We start from the raw sequence: 27,212 nt of genomic DNA, 5'->3' as shown, positions 1-27,212 counted from the left end.
TTCAAGTGTCTACTTTTCTCCAACTGCATGTTCTCTCTTTTTTTTTTTTTTTTTCTCTTTTCTCCAGTGGCGGCTGGTGAAAATTTTAAGTGGGAGTGCTGCATATACAAAATAAAATTAAAAAAAAAAATTTTTTTTCCTAATCAGTAACCAATTCATTAATAAATCAATTTACATGTTAAAAAATTGCTTTATTAAAAATAAAAAAAAAATCAAACACCAATAATAAAAGTTTTGTATCTCACAGAAATAAAGCGCGCAAGTTTCGATGCAGTGTCGAGCGTAAACAAATATCGGCGAGTCCAGCTGCAATTGGTGCAATCATTCTCGCAGTGCATTTATTTCATGTAACGATAATTGAAAAAAAAAAAATTCTTTTCATATTTTCAACAGTGACACTCGTCATAATTCAGCCCTGTATCTATAATAAATAAAGAATTATATGTTATTTTAACAGAATAAAATAAGATTTGCAAAAAATAGTTCACACGCACCAATAAAGAATAACGCGTGCAAACATACACTGCCCAAAGAGCAGTGTCAGATTCACTAGTTATGTACAATGAGAAGCGTAAACAAATATCGGCAACGTGATAATTATGACACTGCGTTAGATCGCAGTGTATCTCTTTCGTAATTTAAAGCGTTAATCGAACAATTCCAATTATTAACTATTCAATCACTGTCAAAACATACGCTGTAACCTTTAACAGGTTAAATTGCATCTATATAATGTTGCAAGCATTGTTATTATTTATATAATTACAGACAAAATTTAATTTTTTCCTTGGGGGTGCTGCAGTGTCGCATTGCTTATGTACGTGCCGCCGCTGCTTTTCTCCCCCTTGGCACTGTTATAATGCCAGATTACCCGAGGTTGTGAATGGTTTGAGGAAGGATGTTCTACCAGAGATGAAACTTGGATGAGACTGTGATTTGAATTATCAAGAGGAACAGTCACCTGAACAGAGTACTTGGAAGGAGAATTAGTTAATAAGAGATTCAGTGTTGGGTGAGTGCAAAGAATTGTTAGGAATCCAACAATTCTCTTCACTCACCTAACTCTGGTAGGGAGAGTGATCTGTTTAAAGTCATTGCTTAGCCAAAATCTCTGTCTTTCTTCTAGCTTGGTTAGTGAAATTCGAAAAAAAAAGGAAGCCAGTTAGAATTGTGAAATTTAAAATCACCACGAAAGATGGCTTCACTGTTTGGAAATTTGGAGTGAACAAAATCGAGCTTTGAAGATAGGAAGTTCAAAGAGACTAGAATGATTTTCAGAATTGGAGGAACGGCAGAGGCAGCATATGAATGAAACAAAATGTGGCAAAGAAATTTTAAACTAAAGTTCTAGGTTAGACATCCTTTAGCAAGGAATGTCAGAATGCACAAAGGTACAAGCACCTCTCTTTAGCAGAAAGAATTACACAGGATGTAATTTGGAGTTCAGTCAGAAACAGAACAACAAAGTGATGATGCACATCATTTAACTTATTGTTCATGCCACAGATGTAATGTTCCAAAACATGAAGAGAAAGAGAGAAGGGGAACATGCAGTGGGAGAAAAGTAGACTCTTGAGCATGTTGCCCATCCAGTCTCCAAACCTCAACAGTGCCCCCCCCCCACACACACACAATTACACAACCTTCCTTCAGGTACAACCTGGTAGCATAGATAGCAGTCAGATTATGTGCCAGTTCAGTCCTGTACACTAAGTGGTGGTCAGCCTGCAGAACTACTTTATCCTCAAGGTGGATGACATACTGGACCTCTGCAGTATATTTGGCATGGTCTCGATGGGCATCACTCACATGTATGTACAGGGTGTCCCAAAATTCACGCAAGAAGCAATTTTGATAGAAAACACAGGTTTTTAATTAAAAATTGTAATTTTTTATTGATTTGTTAAGTATACAGTATAGCGTTATGCATGGAATAACATATCGGGTAAATGGCCTCCATGGCTTTGCTGGCACATACACACTCTTTTGTCGAAATTTTCCATGACCGTTTTGCATAAATGTGGCTGAATTTCGTTGATACAGTGCTCAATTTCCTCCTTCAAGGTGTGGGTGGTCGTGGGCTTGTTGGCATAAACCTTAGACTTCAAAAAAGTCCAACAGCATTAAGTCACATGATCTGGGCGGCCAATTCTGATCACCAAAACGGGAAATTACATGACCAGGAAATGACTCATGCAGTAACTGAATTGTTTCTCAGGCTGTACGTTGAAACCACATGTCGTCCACATCCATATCTTGCAATTTAGGCACAAAAAACTGGATTATCATCGTGATAGCAAGCATCATTAACTGTTATTGCCTTACCAGCTGCATTTTCGAAGAAGAATAGACCGATGATGCCTCCAGCCCAAAATCTGCACCAAACAGTGACACGTTGTGGATGCATTTGTTTCTCAACAATCACTCGTGGATTTTCTGAACCCGAAATGCGACAATTTTGTCGATTAACGAAGCCATCAAGATGAAAATGAGCCTCATCGCTGAAGATGATTTTGTTCGAAAAATAAGCATCCACTTGTTGTTGTTCCATAATCCATTCAACGAACTCTCTTCGCTGTGTGTGGTCAGTAGGCTTCAGTTCTTGAGTCAATTGAACTTTGTAAGCATAAAGATGCAAATCTTTCGTGAGAATACGCTGTAGAGAGCTTCTCGAAATGCCCAATTCAAGACCACGGAATTGATGTTCCAGGACTCTCAGTAATACTCTCACGAACTGCTTTGATGTTTTCTATTGAACGACTTGTTGAAGGATGGCCAGAGTGTATAAGATCACTAATTGATCCAGTTTCCTTGAATTTTTTAATTAATCTTTTCACAGTTGATGAAGTTAAATCACTATTCCGACCATATTTTGTACAAAAATTGCGAACTGTAACTGCCAAACCTTCATTGTTTTTAAAATATTGCTCAAAAATGAAAATGTATTGTTCTTTCGTGCAGCGCTCCATTTTTAATAACCCTGAACTGTCAGCTGTCACGCTGTCTTTTTTTTCTCGTTGGCAACACTTTACCGCACAAATGGCACTAAATTTAAATCTTGCGTGAATTTTGGGACACCCTTTAGAAGGTTGCGGGTGGGGAACCCAAACATGCAACAACTACTCCAGGTCCCTAATAAGTAAGGTGGTGGTATTTATTCCAACTAAGTCGGTATCTCTTTGCAGTGAGAATACTTGCTGTTACCAGCAAGCTGAAAACCATTTAAAAAAAGGGGGAAAGGCTGCACTGATTATGTTTACATAAATATATATAGTGATCTTTCATACTATCTGTAACTCAATGTTAGGTTCAGAGACTTAACATAAAAATCACATCTACAGTCAAGATATTTCTAGTTTTTATTACTTAAATCAAAAACTGTATCATTCATCTACTCGATAACCACAATGCATTTTACATGCACTGCAAATATATAAAATTAATACATATATACATTTTCTTCTGATCAACAGCATAGAAATATTTACTTACATAAGATATAAATAACATCAATAATAAACTTATCTTAAGGAATTAACAATTACTGTACAGAAACATGATAATGAATGCTTGGCACTTTTAAAAACTGTAGTAAAGAATTTCATACAAAGAAAAGATAATATAATCACTAATAAAATATAGTGTTTCATAAATAAAAGAAATTCTGAATTATCAAATTATTGAAAAATTAAGTGAATAAAGTATCATTTGCAAAAATTTCAATGACAGAGGGCACATATTTGTCAGTTAGAATATAACATCCCAAAGAATCTGCACTCGACTGTTTTAAACAATATCAGTGCAGAAGTTCAGAAAGCATTTCCATTGTTAATCATATATTTTATTATGGTATCCATTAAGTTACACAAGCAAATCCTTATACTATTTCTCTGCCTGTGAACAATCTTGCATACCAAATACTATTTATAAAATCAGATGTTTTTAACTTTCTTGTGAGCGTTATTTTTGGTTTATTCCTCCAAAAAACGTTTATATACAATTAGAATGCTATAAGTTAAATTACACTAGTATTTTGAACAATATTAAACTCAAATTTACTAACTGCAGGTTTATAGAAAATTACGGCCATATCTCTACTTTACTCCCCCCACTAACCAAGAATAGTCAAAGGCAGCAACCACAATTCACAAAAGTATCCCAAAATCTTATTAATGTATGAAAAAGTTACCAATAATGAGATCTTACTGTATTTAGCAAGAAGAAGAAGAAAAAACTAAATGAGTTACCATTATGGTTTACCTTCACACTGAGTATATTCTATATGATAAGCAATGAAAGTCCAATTTTTATATTCCAGCTCAAAAATATTCTAATATAAGGAATCTCCATAGAATTGGGAAAATATCTCCATATGTGTAATACTTAATGTACATTAACTTCACATAGATAGTAGATGTTTGATATCACAAAATTATGTTAATTTTGTATAGGAGAAATAAGATGCATTAACAGTATATGATGTAAACCCAGTTTACAACTAAAACTAAGAAACTAAACATTGTCAAATAATTTGAATAACAAAGCATCTCAGTTTTAATGAGCATGAAAAATTTTAAGCAAAAGATAAAATTGTAAATGTTCTTTGACAACTTCTCACACATTAAAACTGAATTGTGTATTTGAAATTTGCATTGACTCAATTGTCACATTATATACACAGTCTTTATAAAGGATGAAACAAACTATCAGTTCACTAGCACCAAACTTGACTTGCTTTTCTGCATTGAATCAACATAAACACCTGAAACAGCATTTAGAGAAGCGCTGAAAATGGTAAATTAAGAAAGTCAGTTTTTGAAGTAAAATCAATTCTTAATCATATAACTAGAAACTGTTTCATTTCCCTCTCAAAATAAATTATTCAAGGTATTTGTATTCCATTTTCTGACTGTTTATATATATGAAGAATTGAAGTAAAGTCAAATGTATGGTTCTAAAATTTGAAAATTTTGTCAATGTTTTAGATATCACACAAATACTTCTCAAACTGATCTCCAACTTCCATAGAGATATAATATAACTGACTAAATATTAGTTTTAATACGTAAATATTTCATCTCAAGTATCTTGGAACATCCTCAGTACAGTAATTCAAACAGTACTAGGAATAACATACAGTTAGGGCGCATGATTACAATGGAATCTCAATATGCATGCAATTACATGCGTATTGAGATTCCATTGTAATCATGCGCCCTAACTGTATGTTATTCCTAGTACTGTTTGAATTTCTGTACTGAGGATGTCCCAAGATATTTGAGATGAAATATTAACTTATTAAAATTAATCACCGTGGTTATACGTGTGTTTTTAGTGATAAATTCACCACAGGTTTCATTATATAAAAAAATAAATGATATTGTTTTTGTAGAAAGGCTTAGGTTTGGTAATTATTCGTTAACTTCTTGTTATTGACTCAACTCCATAGAGGAACAAAATAATTATGGTAATTTATTAAACTGCTGATATTCAGTGATTTTCAATCCAGCATCCTCAGAGTACAAAAATGCTTGTTACAGAACACAAGCACTTGCAGAAGCAATTCAGATTCTTCTTCTTTCTCATCCATCAGATGATGGTTTGAGTCCCTTATGAACAATTCTTTGCCATCTGGCTCTATTTCTGTCATCTCTCTCTCTCTCTGAAGCTAGATAATTGTGAACTTTCATTTCAAAGGACTGTAGCCATGTTCTTTTTAACTGCTTCTTGATCGTCTTCCTCCAATGATTCCATTCAAGACTACATTCTCGAGAGGTGTCCAAACCGTCTTAATTGCTGTTTAAGAATTATAGCTATGATATATTCTCTATAGTTTAATTTGTGTTCGATTTGCTAATTTGTTTTGTGTTCTGACCAGCAGGTCTTATTTTTTTTAATTAAGCATTTCATTTCAAATGCTCTGATTTTTTGTATTTCTTTCTGATTGAGTGTCCATATCTCAGTTCCATACATTGCATCATCATCAATGGCTTTAACAGGCACTTAAGTGCCCACGGCCTTCCAAGTATCCTTGGACTTCCCAACCGTAATACGAGGATAAGGTGGTTATCCCTATGCATTTAAGTATTCTTGTCTGTAAATTGCATGTATTCTACTGGCCAGTTTGCCTGTTCTAAGGGACGAAAAAAATCTGCCACTTCCATATAGACCGGCTAACTCACCTTTAGTTGAAAGAGACTAGATAAAGGTTCCTCATATCCATATTGCAGTAGGTATAATAATGGTTTTATAGAGTTTTAGTTTGAGGCTTTTTGAAATGCAGTTATTTTTCCATATTTTGTTTAATTTATTCATATTAGACCATCCTTTGTTAAGTCTGTAATATGTTATTGAGGTTGTCAGTAATGAGACTGCCATGATACGTAAATTGCTTTATTTGTTCAAGTAGATTATTTTCAAGGTTTATTGAAATGTTTTCCTCTTCTCTTCCTATTTTCATTGTTTTAGTTTTGCTTACTGATTTTCATTCCAAAAGTTTTGCACTCTTCGTTTAAAATTTTCCAGTTGTGCTTTAGATTCTACAAGTATAATATGGTTGCTATTCTGCCATTTATTTGTAGACTTGGTTCTTCAGCTATGGATTTGCATATTTCTTTGAGATAGATAATAAATAAATTTGGTGAGAGTGGGCAGCCCTGCATTACTCTTTTTCTACTTTGAATTTGACAATGGTTTAGGTATCTTCATAATAATTCATATTAAAGGTTTGTAGTTCTGAATCTAACTTTATAGATTTTAAGATGTTTGTCATTTTAATCCTGTCAATGGAATCAAATGCTTGTTTGAAGTCAATAAAACTGCAGTATATAGGTAAGTTGTATGCCCAGTACTTTTCAGCCAGGCTATTTCCTCTAAAAATTACTACCGCTTTATCATGGTACCTTGTATTGATAGATATAAGATAGTCTTAAAATGACAATCTTCAGCCAAACAGCTATAAGCTATCTCCCAGTTTTTGGACCATACTTGTTGAGGCTGCATATCATAACAATAGCAAGGTGGATTTAAAGAGAGATCTTTCTACCTTCCAGGCAATGTATGTAGTGCATTATACATTCTTGGGTGTAATAGAGGATGGAGTCTATCCTTTGGTGAATAGATGAGGGTAGCTAATTTCATGAATAATTTCAGATGCACTCCAGATGTAAAAGATGGGAATAATTTGACTGTGGTTTTGTATGTCAAAGAAGGAAAGAGGATATATAGTATTTCATATGTTTTATAGGGGTTGTAGCCACTGACTAAGTATCGTTGATGATCTGGGCACTCATTAAGCCAAAACAAGTATAGATGGATAAATTTACCAACATTTGGAAGAGACTGTTTCATTTTAAGACTACCTTCAGCTCACCAGCTTTAGCCTGTATATCTTATATCCAATCCTATGCTGGAACAGTTCAGCTTTTTTTTGTCTCCCCTTTTATAATTTGAACTTTTTTCACAATAATGTGATTGCAGTGCCTTGTTAACATACTGATAATTTTTGTGTGTGTGTTCATTCTGTGAATGCTAGACTGAAATCCAAATTATATTTTTGTTCTGTTGTGATGCTGTAAATGAACACCATAAAATGTTAACATGAATAACATAAGTATGATGTTGTTCAAAGGATTAACACTTAGCAACACATAAGTGTTATTACTGCTCATCTGTCTTCATAACTCTTACCAACTTTATATCTCTCTATCTTCAAACCTTGGATGCTAGATTTCTCTTAAATCATTCACTGTGTGTTAGGTGGGAGATGTTCTTTCTTCAGATTTTCCTATTAATGCAGATGTTCATCAGGACTATTATTTCACTCACCCTCTTCCTTATATACATAAATTACTTCTCTCACTGACATCAAACCATAGTCACGGTTTTGTTGATGACAGCACTCTCCAGCTTCCAAAAAACTTTGCATCCTTTTTTTGCTCAAGAGATATTACTTTTCATCTGTCATCTGTACAAATCTGCCAAACTTTGGAATACAGCTCTCATATTTTTGGTGGTGCACCTAAGGCCTCTAAAACATTTTGATATTGTCTAGAAGAGGGTAGTTTGGCTTACTCATGATCCTTCTCTCACATATGAAAGACTGAGGTAAAGTCATATGTGTGGCTCTAAAATTTGAAACTTGTCAGAACATTTTCGAGATCATACAAACACTTCTCCAACTTTCAAAGAGATATAATATTCATCTGTCCTAATTAACTAACTCTGTACAAATCGGAATTTTGCCCAACTTTGGAATACTTCTCTCACATTTTTGTTTAGTGCACTTAAGACCCCCTAAAAATTTTTGATATTGTCTAGAGGAGAGCAGTTTGGCTTCTCTCACAGGCTCACTTTATTTCTATGCTGTGTATGTTCTACAACTATTTCCATGGACAATGTTCAGCATAACTGCCGTCCATCATGTCCCATACCACCATTAATATGAACAGGCTGTTCAATAATATCCTCTTACACTTGCTTTTCTTATTATCTTTCATTTCATCTACCTCATTTCTGTGGAACAGCCTTCCCTATGAAGTATTTCTCCAAGACTATGACCTCAAATTCTTCATAAAGAATATCAACAGATTACTTTTCTTTTGGCTCCTACCCATATATGGCAATGATCTGCTATAAGCTTTACAGCTACAGGAGTGACATAAAATCATTCATAGTATCATTAACATTAGTTAAGTTGCAGTAGTCATAGTGTGGAACCCTGTACCACTCACACTTACCATCCTTTTCTATCATAGATCATATGAGATAAATATCATCACCTGGTGTGAGACAGCCCTCACTTATTAGAGACCTACTAGTTTGAAAAGAGTTCCATGTTTGGCCTCTAGAGCAAGGTTTCCAGAATACCTAAAAAATTAATAGACAAAAAATACTTAGCCAACCCATAAACCTAATGTACTTTCGGTTTACACAAAACTTAAATGGATAGGAGCCACATAAAAAATAAATAAATAAAAATATCCAACGCCAGTCAATAATCTGTCTTCATTATGTTTAATTTAAAAAATTTAAAACTTTTACTGACTCTGTAAATATTACATTATATAGTACAGGTAGGATCCCCACCTGTCACACAGGAGACCAGGGTTTAAATCCCCACTGGAGAAAGGTGGACTTAATTTTTGAGTTGTAGTGGAGTAGTGTGCCATCCTACAATGAGCCCTAGGAGGTGTCACGTAATAATAGTAATATTCATCTGTTGAGCAGTTGTAAAATGCAGTTGGTATTTCAAATCCTATCTATGACATCAGGAATCTTTAATAGGGCTTTCTGGCTGAGTTAGCAGCAAAGTTTTTTCTCTGAGAAATAAACTAACCAAAGAAACATACAACTATAGACACAGCAAACTGTGGTGATAGGATTAACTTCCCTACCATAGCATAAATTAGCTTAATAGAAATCTCAAGCCATTGGCCTAACACACTAATAGATTGGGATGGAATGTATGTTGTTGCTTTATTATAATATGTAATTAAATTATAAAAACAAACATTTTGTAATCAAAGTTCAATCCTACCTTCCAAAGCTTACTCCAGAAGAAAAGCATATATTGGCTATCCTCTATACAGAATTTGCTTTCTAATTCTTGCACTAATTAAGCTAGCCTGGTTCGCTGAGTGAATAGTGTAGCCCCCCCCCCCCCCAACCAATTAAGCTGTGAATTTGATCCCTATTGTGGATGTTTGAATGTCTTTAGGTGGTAGCTTATTTTCATTAGCCAGTGTGAGAGTACCACACTGCTTATTAGAGATGAAACTTAGTTTCTGGATTATCTAACTCTTAGCCTACTTATGGTGCCAATGTATGTGTATAGCCATTTATTGGTGAGATTCTCGTGAAAAACAAAAGTTTCATCTCTAGAACTTGTTCAGTTTCCACTTATCTAGGAAAACTGTGACCTTACTGCTATCTGATTAAACCAGTTATATAAGTTTCTCATAATACCAAATAAAACAAAAAGGTTCAGAAATGCATTTTTCGTAGAAGGGAAAAAAACCTTGTAATGTAGTTATATAAACTCATATACCAGAGTAAAAATTATTTATTATACAAATATTTTAATATTTTATTTTACAAATTGCAAGAAAACATGGAATTTGCTGCCTGGCGAAAGTTTCTCATTTGGAGAAGGTAACAGACAGTGAATATGGATAATGGGTTCAAAGGTAGTGATGGTTGGAATTTCCTCATAATTTTTGCTACACATCCAGAAATGCCCTTATTATATGGTATAGAATTTCTGCGGATTTCTTCCCTTGGATATTAATTATTTTCTCTGTTATTCTTGGATTATAACAGTTTAACAAGACTATTTGATGGTTTCCAGTTCTTGTTGGAGAGATACCACGGAGCAGTAAATTTTGTATGCTTTAGACACTAAGAATTTTACAGTATCACACTTTTGAAATGGATTGTGAGCAGGTACATTAGGAATACAGCAACCCTGTAAAAGATGGTTCATGGTAGTAGAAAGTGATCCATCAGATTCCTGTTTGATATGCACATCCAAAAAGGAAATTCCTCCTGATCATTCTCTCTTTTTCCAGAGTAAATTACTGATTTCATATAGGAATGAATGCAGTTCTGGCTCAATTTATATCCTCAAATTAAATTTACTCTGGTGAAAGAATCATCAAGGGGAATTTCCTATTTTCACTATATTCCTGATGCTAACCATCCATCTCAAAAGCACAATACTCTAAAATCCTTAGTGTCAGAGTACATAAAATTTTCTCCACTGTAGAATCTCTTCACTTATTAAAAAGTTATAATCAAAGAATGACAGAAAAAATAATTAATAGTCATTCTCCTTATCATTCTAGGGAAGAAGTAGTTCACAGAAGTCCTATATACTTTGTTACTCATTTCTGAATATGTAGAAAAGATTATGAAGTAAAGAAGTATCACTACCTTCAAACACATCCACCAAATTCGCCATCTCTTACCTTTTCCAAAAAACAAACCTTCATCAATGACTGAAGTTCCATGTTCTTGTCTTATTATGATTAAACAGGAAGATCAATCAAAAAATATATATTTCAAAACATCTAAACCATATCAGGCTTATCAAATACCATAAATTTGACTTGGCTCAACATTAAATTGGCAATACTAGCCACGGGATCCAGTGGGATAATATCAAACTTTTACATATTATTATTATATGGACGTCTCCATGGAGATCCATTATTCATACAATACCTATCCTTGAACTCATTCACTGAAGAAACACTCACAACCACTTTGGCAACACATTCCATCATTCATTAACTGGCAGCCATTTACTTTTGCCCATACTTCCATTCTATTTAAGTCATCCTGTAGAATCTCTATATCTTTGTTAACTATTGTTCTTCCCAGCTTTTCATCATCAGCAGCAGATATCTGGATATTTTTCCCATATCGCTGTGTACAAATTAAATGGTGGAGGACCAAGTTTGCTGGCCAAGTTGTTAGCATATCTCTGCTCTGCACATTAGGCTGCAAATTCAAATTCTTGTGAAGCATGATGTTTTATGATTGTCGTTGAATGGGAAATGAATTTCATCACCTGGTGCAAGACCACTGCCTTTCTTAAGCCACTTCAAGCCTCTGCTAAGTACCATTTTGGTCTCTAGAGCAGGGTTTCCAAACCAGGTAAAAATTTTTTTTTTTTAAAAATACAAAAAATAGGGAAAAAATCCTTAGCTCACCCATGGTACAAATGTACTATGGTTTACAATAAACCTTTCATGGGTGGGAGCCATATTAATAAAAGAAAAAAAAAACATACTGAGCCTTGCAGTACATCATTAGTCACCTGCCTTCTCCTGGACTCAACTTCTCCATATATCACTATGATATATATCATAAATCACCAGCTTCATAATTACCCCCTTTAGCTCCAATGTTCATGGAATCCTGTCAAATGCCTTTGCAATCCAGTAGTACCACTAAGTAGCCATTTCTTTTATCTAACTTAACTGACACTTTATATATAAAATTAAACAAATAACTAAGACAAGATCTACCTTTCACAAACTCATACTTCAAACCAACTTTTCCAAAACCTTTTCACCACTACCACTCCCTGAGATACTGATTGGCCTATAATTTGCTACTTCTATCTTGGAGCTTTTTTTATTTAGTGGAACTATTTTGTTCCTCTTTCCACTCCCTTGGTGCCTTCCCATAACTGAGGCTCAACATAAACTGCATTGTCAGAGGAGGTGTTGCCAATTCCCAGGCACATCCCATGCCATCTAATTCCATATCCATGTTCACATTAAGATTCTGAAATCATGTAAGCACCTTCCTAATTCACCAACCTATATTTCTCAATCGGTTAGTGTCACATCTGGTGTTGCAATACACCTGGATGGTAAACACTTGCAAAATGATCACTCTGGGAGTCAATTGTTTTATTTGCTTCTGTTACCTCTTTATCATCATTAATTTTTAGGCATTCCTCCTTTTACTTGCCACATAGCAAAATAACTCTTCAGGATTACTTCTGGTCTCATCAGCCAGCATCCTCTCATAATTATCCTTGGCCTTTCTTATCATACAGGTTACCCTTCTTGCCTATGCCTTGTACTGGCCCTGAGCTTGCTGATCATTTTTTCTGCAGCTCCTTCTTAATGATGCTATTCATTCATGTAATTCCTGCTGTCTAACTAATAGTCTGATACTGCTTTCTTCAAACACCCATTGATCATCTCCCATGCACCGCCAATACCTCCAACATCCTCCAGATTCTTATGCCAAGGCACTGCTGCAAGCATTTAATTCTTCAGTTTGTCATAATTATCTGCTTTATGATTCCACGTTTCTTTTCTTCAAAGGAAACTCAGCATGTCTGGAAATCTCCCAGATTAGGCTCACATAATCACTTTTCTCAAGTGGAAGCAGCATGGCTAGATTGGTTACTGCTGAGTTCTCCAATGCTATGACAAGATCCATCACTCTTGAATCTCATTTCCCCTACATTAGATATCGTCTCAGTTAATTATCTCCCAGTAGCTGAATGAATTTCATTTCCTTCCCTCTCTGTGATCACTGATTCCATTCTGTTCCCTCTGTCCTCTCTGAAAATACCATATCCTTTTGCATTCTATCCCTAGGACTATATCATTTTCAGCAGTGGTGTCACACGCCCATTTAGATTGGGTGTGCTGTTGGCTTAAGCAACTCACGCTACAAAATTTACATCAGTTTGACTGTATGATTGCATTTTTATCAATGTATAAAAGTTTTAAGAGTGTATAGCACGTCAGTACTCATCTTAATTGTCTAATGCAATTAATTGTAAGATAACTTTGAATACTTTATCAATTAATTGTAACCAAATCTGCACAGAGATATTAGAAAACAATAATGAAGGAGAATGTTATATTTTATTTGATTGGTATATTTGAATTACTCAAAGGTAAGAAGAGAATGAGGCTTACCTCCTTTGACTACAATACCAATTTCCATGGGCAAAAAAAGTTATAAATTTATCAAAAATTATATATTTAAAACTTGCCTACCACTTCAGTTCACACTTCACTCATGCAAAACTGATGAAACTCAGAAAACAAAAATAGCAACTCATGACAACCGACAAGGGTCAATTGGATTGGTTGACACAATAACCAATCAGCCTCTAGGTGCTATTGTCTTTGAGTTCACCCTGCTTCGCTTTCTGAGCTGTTTAAAATTACTAGTTTAAGCAGATGCACCCTCTGTATATCTTTTCAAAGGGCTCAAAGGTCTGTATGTATTTTGAACACACACACACACACATACACACACACACCTGGGCTATTAACGTGAATGTGATGCAATGTTTATGCATCAAAAAGTGAAGCATTAGTATATTGTGTTTACTTTTAGGAATCACGCGAAGTCTGGAAACAATTAGGGGAGACTTTAATGGGAATAAATGCAAAAATATAATATTAGTGATATTGCACCACACACACCTAGCACACCCAGAATATTTGCCCCCGATTCTCAGTCAGTCAATGCTTACTAATGCCTATAAACCTTTGGAGAGGTTGAGCTAACCAATGCCAAAAATTCCTCTCTCTTATTCTGAATAATTCTAGCATTACTATACATAAACTACAATATCCCTTCATTCCACAACCTCCCTTACATCTCGTGTTGATTATTCTTCTAAAGTTAAGTACCTAAGGAACCACATTCATATCATGTGATCATTCTCCTACTTACTTATCTCAAAGGTGCCTGGATACACACTCACCTGCATCCTTTAAATATTCTAGTTTCCCTGACTCTGCACTTCCGAACTCCTACTGAACAATACTTTCTCGCAACATTTGGCATCAATTTCACTCTACCCATCCACACCATTCCTCCTACATAACTCCTCACTGACTTGTTCTCAATCATAGACAGAGCTGTAACTTATACTTTTATAGCTTACACATAGCTGGAAGGGCCCCCTCCTCATTGTTTTGGGGCCCTTAAATTGTCCCTAATTTTTGGACTCCAGATAGAGCCTCATGTGCCTGTGCATAAGTACAGTCCTCTTCATCTCAGTTCACTCCTATCATACTGTGACAGCAAACACAACTTTTACTTTCAAGAAGAACATTGAATTCACTTAGAAAGTTTACTATCATATGGCATGTTAGTAAGCTTTGACATTATCTCTCTCTTCACATTAAGCTGGGAGTATTTATTGGAATCAAGAAGACATAAATTCATTTTTCAATCATATGATTTGACATTTAAGACTGCTCTAGTGATAACTATGTTATTATTTCGTTTTTAAGGACTTTAGGGCTTTTAATTCTGATGGTGGAATATTCAATTCTAATGGTTTGACATCATAGCTTCCTCGACAAAAAATTCCATGGAATTTCATACAAGAATAAAAGACATTAAATTGGCAGATGCAGACATGTTAGTAAGCTTTGACATTGTCTCTCTCTTCACTAATATCCCTTACAAAGAGACAATAGAATTTTTAACCCAAAATTTTCCATCAGACATAGCAGAATTACTCAAATTTGCAATTACATGAGGGTTACTCCACATGGAAAGATAAAATATATAAACAAGAGGAAAGAACTGCAATTGGCTCACCCTCATCACCTAACCTAGCCAACCTTTTTCTTGAACACCTAAAAGAAAGAATTTTTGCTCTTGACCCAAAACAATTTGGCTGCAGTACATTGATGACGTCTTTGCAGTTTAGAGTCACACAGAACCAGAACTCTAATCATTTCTACAAAAAAAATCAACACCCTACATCCTCATATCAAGTTCACACTAGAAAAATAATCATCAAAAGGGACTTCCTTTCTTGACGTACACATTCAGTATAAGCAAGATGGATCCATTCCCACTTCTGTCTACCAAAAACTAACTTTTTCAGGTCGTTATATCCACAATACATCAGCTCACCATCCATCTCAAAAATATGACATCATAAAATCATAGTATCCAGAGCACACAAGATTTGTTCTTCTGAAGAATCTCTAAAACATGCATTGGAAATTGTCAAAGAAACAGCCTTACTAAATGGATATAATATAATAATAACCCAAAAAAATAATCAACCGCTCTCCTATAAAGCAACTCAGACAAGAAGCCTACAGGACTCCTATACCATATATTAAGACATCTCTGAATATGTGGCAAAAATTATGAAAAAAATACCAACTCAATTAACCAAATTCATAACCTGCTACCTTCTCCAAAAGACAAACTACCTGACATATACAAAGTACCATGTTTGTGTAATTTGTCTTACTATCGACAAACAGGAAGATCTGTAAACAAACATATCTGAACATCAAGACCATATCCTTCTTATCGTACCTCAGAAATGCTAACCACAGGACCCAATGGGAAAACGGTAAGCTGATACATAGATTCATATATAAACACAAACATTTATATAAAGGAAGTGCTGAAGCCCTACTTCATAGACCTACTCTAAATCATAATGACTGCATCACTATTCCAAAAGTTTGGAAAATTGTTATTCTCAATTGTATTAAAATCAATTTCTCTCATATATTTTAATCTCATTTCATTTTAATTTCAGCCTAATAGCTTTAATCCATTAACAAGTGACTGAATAAATACCTAGAGCAATGCAAATATAAGCATGAGATAAACTGTTTTCTAATTCAATTCCTATTGTTGTTCAATAATTGTATTATGATACATAAGATGAAATATTTACATAATAAAAGTTAAAATTTATTTTACTGTGTCATGTGTTATTCTTTAGTTATGGATACTCCATAGGTGTTATTTTACAAGAAAAAATATGTATATATTGGTTGGAGAGCAGGTACATTATCCACTATATCAACCAACCTAGCAGAGCACTTGAATTATTGAATATATTAAAATTTTGAACTGAATGGTAGCCATGGAAAAAGCTATGAGATATTTAAAAAAAATAATCATGATAGAAAGGAAAAATGTCAATCTCTTCTCCCCCCCCCCCATGTGTGTGTCAGTTGATGTGGCTAAAATACAAGTTTTAATTAGATGAAAAGTATCAGTCTATGTAGTTAAAAAGGTTGTTTGGCACCAAGTTTAATAAGATGTTAAATTGATGGAGAAAGAAAAGTTTAAAAAGTGTCATAAATCAAACAAACAGAAAAAATATAGACTATTTCCAATCTTTCATTTATTACAAAGTTAATACATTTAAGCAATTTTTATATCATCAAATTTCTGATATGTAATCTCAAGACGGTAAGGATACCATGATAATTCTAGATGACTGTGTGTGCACTGTTACTAGCTTCTTTCAGACAACTTTCTTCCAAATTAATCCGTTATTTTTCAAACTTAACACACCAGTCTTCAAGTCATCAACCACCTAGATCTTGGTTGTCGATTATATATATACCTAAGTGTGAGCAAACAAATCAGATTCCCTCAGTACTCCGTAATACACAGCACACACCTGCTTTCAGAATTCTATATTGTACCATGCATCATGGAAAGGGAAACTATTCAGACTGGTTTCAACCTTGAAAAAAGTTTGCTCAGGGCATCCAAGAGTTTTGATTTTTTTATGGTCCCCATTTGGTATATCCAGCTATTTTTCTGAGAAATTTCATTTCTGCTGTTTGAATCCATTTTTCATTCTTTTTTATGGTCATGTTTCACTTCCATGTAATAAAATTGATTGATTTAGATAGAATGTTATTCGGTCTGATTCTGGTGTGTTTTTGTACTAGGAGGTGGCTTAATTATATTATTTATTGTGCCATTTACTTTAATACGATTTGAAATTGTCCATATGTTTTGTCTAATGTCTTGTAATATCTATATCTTTTTCATCTTCACATGATAAGTCGCATCCTAGGTATTTGAAAGTATTTTCTTATTCTAATATTTTTTTATCTATCACTATTTTACATCATATTGGGTTTTCTCCTTTGAAAGCCATTATTTTTGTCTTTACTTTTGATATTCTCATATACATATATTCTTCTGAAATTTCATTTAATGATTTTACTGGTGTATCTCTGTAGATCATCTTCTGATGTAGCTAATACAATTTGATCACCTACAAATAATAGTGTATCTATCTTTATTTGTGGGTTTATTTGTTTGCACAAGATATAATACCATCAATTACATGATATGTTTATTGATTTTTCTTAAGACTCTCATAATCCATGATCTCTAATCCTTGATCAACTGTTTCATTTCTTACCTAATGCTTACAGTATAATTGGTTTAGATACTGTTTTGTACTTCTAGTTTGGTGTTTTGACTAATTCCATAAATTTATCTTATTCCATATATTATTCAACTGGCCCCACCTTTCCAACTTTGTTTATTCAATTATATATTTCTTACACAGAAATAAGAAATAGCCTTACTAATTTAATTTGCCATATTCACTAAATATGGGCCTAATTAACTGAAACATTTTATTTTATTATTATTATTATTTAGGCCTCCAAGGAGTCAAAAGACTCATCGTGGGAAGTCCATCCTAGGAAACACAAGACAAGTCTATCAAGACTCATCGTGGGAGGTCCCTCCTAGGAAATACTAAGTCCATCATACCACTCCTTAAACTCATTGACTGTTCTCACTCTCACCACTCTATCAGGCAATGCATTCCACAGTTCAACCACCTTCCATGCAAAGAAACCACTCCTCACCCCTCTTGCTCACAGTTCCTTTTGTAACTTCCAGGGATGGCCCCTTGTCATCACTTCTTCCCGCTGTTCAACCAAGCGAACGAACTCCCCAGTCAACCCTGTAACCACCTCTCAACAGTTTAAAAGTTCAATCATATCACCTCTCCTTCTTCTATCCACCAAACTCTGCAGCCCACATTGCCTGAGCCGATCCTCATAACCAACATTGTACAGTCCTGAAACCATCTTTGTTACCCACCATTGTACCCTTTCCACAGTTAATTTATCTTCTTCAAATCCTGGGAACCAAATCTGAGAACAATAGTCTAAGTGTGGTCTGATCAGGGTCTTATACAATGGAATGATAACTCTTTTATCTCTGCAGGTCAGCGTCCTTCTCATTATTGCAGCAATCCTCTGTGTTACCTTCATCACCTTTGCAATATGTCCCCTGAATTTCAGGTTTCTATCAATCATCAACCCCCAGATCTCTTGTCTCCTCTACTTCCTCCAGCGTCACATTGATGTGTCCCAACCCTCAAGACCTTACATTTTGCTGCATTAAACCAACACCCCCATTCATTTGCCCATCTGTCTAGCTTATTCAAATCCTCTTGCAGGGCTGCCACATCTGCACAACCCTTCCCAGCTTCATATCATCTGCAAACAATGAATATCCCATTGCAATCCATTGACAATGTCATTGATATAAAGGTTAAACAATTCAGGTCCCAGTACTGAGCCCTGTGGAACCCCACTTGTAACCTTCTGCCTCCTTGATATTGCCCCACCATACAAAACTGTCTGATACCTATAACACAGCCAATCCTGAATCTAGTTGACCAACCTGACATTCAAACCCATATGCTGCAACTTAAATATCAACTTATCATGTGGCACCCTGTCAAATGCCTTTGCTAAATCCAAGAAAATGGCAGTATATGCCTTTCCCTCATCTACTGCACTTGTAACTTTATTATAAAAGGCTAGTATATTACTAAAACAAGGTGCTCCTTCACAAATCCATGTTGACTCTCACAGATAACATTACCCTCATCTTCCCAATGTTATATACGGTCCCTAACTAATTTCTCGAAGATCTTAACAACTACTGATAACACATAAACTGGCTTATAATTAGACACTTCAAGTCTGCTACTGGAAGTGTCTAATTATAGACTCTTCCAGTAGCACTTCCCTGGGCACCTTTCCTGTAGCCAGACTTTCATTGAAAAGCCGGGTCAAAGGAGTTGTCAGCTCTTTAGCACATTCTCTCAAAATTCATGGTGAAATACCATCCAGTCCCACAACTTTACTGACATCCAAAGTACTCAGTATTTGGAACATGCTCTCCTCCTGCACCTCTAAACCTCGAACCTGCCCTATCCCTCTAGTATTAAAATTTACTCCTCCAGAATGAAATACACCAATGAAGTGTTCATTTAACAATTCCACTACATCCTCTGCATCAGTCACTCTATTCCCATTTTTATCCCACAGTGTCATTCTTCCACAATTATTTCTCCTCCTACTGGCCACATAGCTAAAAAATTCCCTAGGATTTTCTTCGGATCTTAGGGCCAATGTCTTCTCATATTCCAGTTTCACCTTCCTTACCATACTAGTCACTCTCCTGGCCTGTGTCTTATATTCTTCATGCATCTGCACTTCACCTGTCTTCTTATATCTCTTCCATAGCCTCTTTTTCACATACAGTTCCTGCTTAATATTGTTTGTCATCCACTTTACACCAAATTGTGTCCTCTTCTTCACTCATGGAATACAGCTTACTATTGCTGCTAACAAATATTCCTTCACAATTTCCCAAGCACTACTAATATCCCGGCCTTCCAATTCCTCCCTCCATGAAACTTCCCCAAGTTGATGGCTAAGACTATTATAATCACCTGCCTTATAATTCCACATATGTTCCCGTCTCTTTGATACTCCTGCATGTCTGTTCATCTTCCAAGTCAAAACCACATGGTCACTCTCTCCAACTGGTGGAAGAGATGTCATCTCAGATATTATCAACTCTTCTGATGCTATGACCAAATCCAAAACTATTGAACCTCTTGTTCCCTCTATTACATGTTGCCTAAGACATTTGTCACTCAAGAATTCTAGAAATTCCATTCCCTTGTTGCTACATGCATCTTCTCCCCAATTTATACTGCTGTTGTTAAAATCTCCCATAACGATCTTTCTTCTTGCACTTGCCAAGCTTAAATGTCTAAACTTTTACAGATTCTTCAATGAGTGTGTTGATATTTTCAATGGCTGTACATATTTTCAGGTTTGTTATAGTAGTTAATCAATTTAGTTAAGGAGCCCTAAACTTGTACTGGATTTTGAAAGTTTATTTTTCACTTGGTTAGAGTATAATAAATTTAGTTTAATTCTTTATGCAAGTGTGAGCAAACAAAGTTTGCGCCTGAAAGTATCTTCAGGACTGGGGTAAGGTGGTACAACACTAGGCCAACTCGTTGCAAAGGTGGAGCAAGATACCAACACTCCTATCTCAGTACCTCCTGTAATGCAAAACACATCTCCTTGCAGATATGTCTAATGTTATGCATTAAGGGAAGGGCCACTACCCAGACTAGTTTCGACCTTTATTGAGGTCTCTTCAGTGGTAGCCAGGCCCAAGTGGAGATACCAGGCAGAAGCATGAGCAGGTCATCTCTACGTATAGGAGTTGCCAAATGGTGTGCCACCCTTTTTTAATAAATTACTCTGGATTTAGAGAAAGATGTTGAAAGTTTATTTTTCACTTGGTTAGAGTATAATAAATTTAGTTTAATCCTTTATCCAAGTGTGAGCAAACAAAGTTTGCACCTGAAAGTATCTTCAGGACTGGGGTAAGGTGGTACAACACCAGGGCAACTCATTGCAAACTGGATTTATTTACAATTTTAAATAATCCATTATAAATATCACCTGCACAAGGTAAAGAGCTGAGTTCAATGTCTTTGATTTTCATAACTTATTTTTAATGATATTACAACACCAAATAAACTAAATATATGTATGTGTGTTTATATATATATACACAAATAAGATGTTTATTAACTGACTTATATTTTCTGATTTCAAACCAGCATCTTCAAAGCACATTACATTTAACACGCGGTAATGAGTAAGTGAGACAATTCAAATTATAAATGACAAAAGATCTAAAGTGCTAATTTGGTGCTCTCTAATCTTAATTTTATCTGAAGATAAAATCTGTGTGTGTGGTGTGAAGGTGAAACAAACAACCTAGTTTATCTCATAGGATGCTGTTATAGCCCAGGGAATGCAGAGAATACTAATTGTGAAATGGCAAATTAGTTGGGCATGTAAAAAGAAGGTGATCCTGATAGGAGACTTTAATTACAGGAATACAGAATGGAAGGAGGATGTAGTGTGTGCCTGGCCATGTTGAACTAATGAATGCCAAAAACTTTCACTCTTAAATGAAATACTTTATAAAAATAACAGAGAATCATCTAAATAACATTCATGAACATTTAATAGAGGAAGATAAACAGGTCAACATTGACCATAACTTTACTTTTCATAGTCTGGCTGAATTTGCATGGGACAAAAGAAAATACCTCTATCCATGTTTTGTGTGTTTTAAACAAGCATAAGATTCCATCAGTAGATAAAAACTTATTCAGATATTAACAAAGAAAAACACGTACAAACACTAAACTTAATTTCAAAAATATCACAACGGAAAAAGTTGAAATCAAACAAGGAGTTAGCAAGAATGCCCACTCTCCCTGTGGCTTTTTAATATTTTCACTCAAGAACTTATTAAAAAAGCACTGTCTCTGATAAAAGAAGTAAAAGTCAATGGTAGACAAATCACACACACAATATCATATATGCAGGCAATGTAGTAATTATATCTGATAACAAATCAAATCTTGCAAAATTACAAGAAACATATCAGGAAGTTGATGATGAAGTTTTTCATTGTAGATTAAAGAAATTAAAGGCAAGTCATGAAAAAGAAGAAACTATATCAAAATTCCCTTGCAGGTGAGTTAATGGATACAGAAAATACAGAGAAAAATATAAGAGAGATAAGCTGTATAGAGGTTAGTTACAAAAGTCTTGGTATAAACATTCTTCTTCTCTTCCATCCTCAAGACAGGTTGAGTCCCTCATGGATAAGAGCCTTCCACTCCTCTCTGTCTAAAGCTAGTTTTTGTATACCAACAATTGAAAGCCCAATTCAGTTTTAAGGGCTTTATTTCATGTCTATTTCCACCTTCCTCCAGGTCTTGTACCCTCCAAAGAGCCCTGAAACACAAGGCAAGGAAGTCTGACTAGTTCTGTTTGCACAATATGGCCAAAATTACAAGAAACCTGCAGAAATTAGAATATGACTATAAATTCAAATAAAACAAAGACAATAAAAATTGAGAGATATGCAGAATATATATAGATAATGCTTAATCAGGAAATCATAAAACAAGTTATTTTAATTACTTAGGAGCATGCTTGACTTCAAATTTAAATTATATTGCAATAATAAAACACTCTCTTTATAGGATGGTCAAGGATGAATAAACTCAATAAAATTTGGAAAAAAAAACAACAAAATTCCTACAACTCTAAAAATAAAATTATATGAAAGTGTAATACTACCAATAGCTCTTCACCTTAAAAAAAGAAGCAGAGAGGAAACTGTTGGATTTTGAATTGAAATGCTTCAGAAAATAAATAGAACTCATTGGATAGAACATAAGGCTAATGCACAAGTACTACAAGATTTGAATATCCCTAATTCAACAATTCTTTATGCAGTTAAAAAGCACCAACTCTTGGTTTGGCCATATTGTGCAAACAGAACTAGTCAGACTTCCTTGCCTTGTGTTTTAGAGCTCTTTGGAGGGTACAAGACCTGGAGGAAGGTGGAAATAGACATGAAATAAAGCCCTTAGAACTGAATTGGGCTTTCAACATTGTTGGCATACAAAAACTAGCTTTAGACAGAGAGGAGTGGAAGGCTCTTATCCATGAGGGACTCAACCTGTCTTGAGGATGGAAGAGAAGAAGAATGTTTATACCAAGACTTTTTGTAACTACCTCTATACAGCTTATTTTTCTCTGTATCTGTTAACTCACCTGCAATGGAATTTTGATATAGTTTCTTCTTTTTCATGACTTGCCTTTAATTTCTTTAATCTACAATGAAAAACTTCATCAACTTCCTGATATGTACTCTCAAGGGGTGTTCAGGCTTCTAAGACAGCATTACATAATTAATTTACATTAATATTATTAATCTCCTATCAACTGTTTTCCTCCAAATTAGTCTGTTATTTGTCACCACTCCAAATATCATCATATCTAACATTTTGGACTGAATCAACCCCCTAAATCTTTGCCTTCCTCTGGATCTTTTTTTTTTTCTGCCATCTTGGCTTCAAACACTTGCTTTGCTAACTGTTCCTACCATCTTAGATTAGCCTTGCTCACACATTCTTGAATGCTAACAATTATAAGTTCTTTCATGATATCTTCATTTTAATATGAATCCTGAGACTTGCACTAGAGTACAACTTCATCTGTTTAAAGAGTAAGATTGACATCTCTGATTCTCATATCAGGTTTAATGCCACTTTCTTTCATAATGCGATCCATATAGATAATAAATAAGAGTGGAGATGATGTGCACCCTTGTCTTACCCCTGATTTTACATCGCACATCTTCCTGTATATCCTTCATTTCTAACTGCTGTCCTATATCTTAAATATAAACTATATATATTTTTCTGCGTAATGTTCTTTTTACACCATATAATTGTAGTGTTTTGAAAAGCTTTTCTCTTTGCACTTTGTAATTATACCTTTTTCAGATCTACAAAACTTAAGTGCAAACTGTTGTCATATTACCACAATTTCTCAAATATTTGTTTTAAAATGAAAAAATCTTGACCAGCTTTATTTGGCTTTTTTTATTTTTTTTAATAGATGGGAACTATGAGAGCTCTACTCCAATCTTCTAGAATTCAACCTTCTGGCTAGGTCCTCTGAATTATGCGTAGCTACTGGAAAACTTTTATACCTCCATATCTAAGCATTTTTCTGGTCAAATATCATCTACTCCAGCTGGCTTTCCACATTTCAAGCTTTTGACGGCTTTTTCTATCAACAGGAGTACATACCAGTAATGGTATGTACTCCTGTTTGCATTCCTCTTGAAAATTTTCTACTACTGTTCTGTCATTGCTTGTTTAATTTAACAATCTTTCAAAGTAATTACTCCAGATATCTAGGATATCCTTATCTTTGGTTTTCATGTCATCTTTATCATTTGTGATTCCTTTTATAGTACTCTCCCCCATTTCTAAGCTTCTTCAGTAGTCTCCAGAACATTTTGCTATCTTTCTGATATTTGTTTTCTATATTCTTATTGAAGTCTTCCCATGACTTTTGTTTAGCTACCTGCACACATAGTTTAGCTTTCTTACGTTTTTCTATATATTCTTTTAGGACATCTGTTCACTTATTTACTAGAACTTTTTGTATGCTTTCTTCATTTCCACAACTGCTTCTTTAACTTTTGTGTCTACCACAGGGTGTTTTTATTATTCTATCATTACAGACAACTTCACCACATGCCTCCCTAGCTGAATCAATCTATGTATTCTTTAGAACTTGCCAATGAGGCTTCGATGTCTCAGTGGCAAGCTCTTTATCATCATCATCATCATCAAATTCCTGCCATGTACCCTCAAGGGGTGTACAGGATATGACAGTACTACATGAAAAAATTACATCATTACTAACTTCCTATCTACAATTTTCCTCCAAATCAGTCTGTTACTTGTCAAGACTCCAACATTATCAGATCTTATATTTCTATCTTCTAAGGCACTTTGTACCGTATCAATCCACCTATATCTTGGTCTTCCTCTGGGTCGTTATTCTTTAGTAGAGCCTTCTGTGAAATCATTGGCACAAATAAGTTTAATGTATAGTTTCCCATTTTGAAATTTGATTCCATCACTCTACTTCAAATTGCCTATCATTCAAGAAATTTTATTTTCATATCTGGTGTTGAATGCTATAGCTACTCCTTCCTTTCCCCTAATAATTATTCCTTGAATATAACATTGTATAGTTATCATTTAGTAGTATCTCATCAGGAGCTCGTTTCTTGTGAGCATAGCATGTAAGTGGCAAACTGAAGATACCTGATGCTGACTCAAGCCTTACTTCACATAAAGTATATCTGTTATATTGTCTGCTGATCAATCCTCTTCTTTCTTTCTCTCCTTTTCTTTTTCATCTTGCTTTTCCCCCACCCCCAAATGTTATTTGAGTTTACTGAATTTTCTTTTTCACTGCAGTGAGGGTCTGCCCTCTCTCTCTCTCTCTCTCTCCCCCCCAGGTACCTGCCTTACCTAAGCAGGCTACCCCCTCCCCTCCACAAAGCCTGGTAAGCAAAGGAAGGATTAGACAAAAATAAGGATAAAGTAGGCAGTAGAGCCCCCCCCCCCCCCAAGATGCCAAGTGGAATATAAAAAGAATGAATGTGACTGTCTATCAGCCATATGATAGACCACACTTTGGATATATTCTCGATATGGAATTTGAGAAACACCATAACCAGACCAAGAACATAAAATCTAATAGTATTAAAAATAGAAAATTATATGTATATACCTAAATCTGTATACTGGGTATCTTTTTGGGGAAAAAAAAAAGCACTACAAAGCACCAATTTGACTCCAGGGAGTCAAAAGATTCATCATGGGGGACTCACTCTATTCCTTAACACAATACCAATCATGCATCTCCTTAAACCTATTCACTGTTGAGGTGCTCACAACAACCTCTGGCAACCCATTCCACTCATTCATCACTCTCCAAGAAAAAAACCTGGTCTGCACACACCCTTACTAACCACACTTATGTAATAATTTTCCATGTAGTATTCTGTCAAATACCTTTGCAAAGTGCTGCAGTATAATAGTGTAGTCATTTCTTTTATCCAATTCTGCAGTTATCTTATTATAAAGTGTGAATAAATTACTGAGGCAGGACCTACCTTTAAGAAAGCCATGCTGCCCCTATAGAGTATCATATTTTATTATTATTATTATCCAGGCCTCCATGGAGTCAAAAGACTCATCGTGGGAGGTCATTTTTAGGAAACACAAAGTTTATCATACCACACCTTGAACCTATCGACCGTTCCTGCTCTATCCACTCTCTCAGTCAATGCATTCCACGGTTCAACCACCCTCCATGCAAAGAAACCACTTCTCACCCTCTTGCTCACAGCCTCCTTTCGTAACTTCCAGGGATGGCCCCTTGTCATCACTCCTTCCCACTGTTCGACCAAGCAAAAGAAATCCCCAATGTCTACCCTGTAACTGCCTCTCAACAGTAAAAGTCTCGATCATATCACCTCTCCTTCTTCTATCCACCAAACACTGCAGTCCACATTCCCTCAGTCGATCCTCCTAACTGACATTGTGCAGTCCTGAAACTATCTTTGTTATCTGCCTCTGTACCCTTTCCACAGTTAATTTATCCCCATTCTGGGGACCAAACTTGAGAACAATAGTCTTAAGTGTGGTATGTTCAGGGTCTTATACAACAGAATAACTCTTTTATCCCTGCAGAGATAAGAGTCCTTCTCAGTATTGCTTCACCACCTTTGCAAAATACTCCCTGAATTTCAGTTTTCTATCAATCATCACCCCCACTTCCTCCAATCGAGTATGCATCCTCCCATCGATGGTTCCCAAACATCAAGACTTTACATTTTGTTGCATTAAACCGATACTCCCATTCATTTGATCAGCTGTTTACTTTATTCAAATCCTCTTGCAGGACTGCCACATCGACACTATTATTGATAACCCTTCCCAGCTTCACATTATCTGCAAACAACTGAATATACCCTTGCAATCCATTGACAATGTCATTGATATAAAGGTTGAACAATACAGGTCCCAGTACTGAGCCCTGTGGAACACCACTTGTAACCTTCTACCTCCCTGATATTGCCCCGCCATACACAACTCTCTGATATCTATCAGACAGCCAATCCTGAAT

The 27,212-nt window shown here is 35.2% G+C and overlaps 1 protein-coding gene across 3 annotated transcripts in view; it reads right to left on the bottom strand.

Moving 5' to 3' along the window:
• Nucleotides 1-1,694: 1,694 nt before the first annotated feature.
• LOC150109088 (uncharacterized) overlaps nt 1,695-27,212 on the bottom strand; it is a 418,260-nt gene continuing 392,742 nt past the window's right edge. For all 3 annotated transcript variants that reach the window (XM_090405584.1, XM_090405600.1, XM_090405591.1), the window contains one exon: nt 1,695-4,785. In XM_090405584.1, coding sequence (XP_090261710.1) covers nt 4,707-4,785 — 79 coding nt within the window. In that variant the 3' untranslated portion in view covers nt 1,695-4,706. The remainder of the gene's footprint in view (nt 4,786-27,212) is intronic.

This window comes from Typopeltis vanoorti, chromosome 2, assembly GCF_054136105.1.
Source record: "Typopeltis vanoorti isolate ZY-2024b chromosome 2, IOZ_Tvanoo_1.0, whole genome shotgun sequence".
Lineage (NCBI taxonomy): Eukaryota > Metazoa > Arthropoda > Arachnida > Uropygi > Thelyphonidae > Typopeltis > Typopeltis vanoorti.
This window is presented reverse-complemented; position numbering and strand designations above follow the sequence as displayed.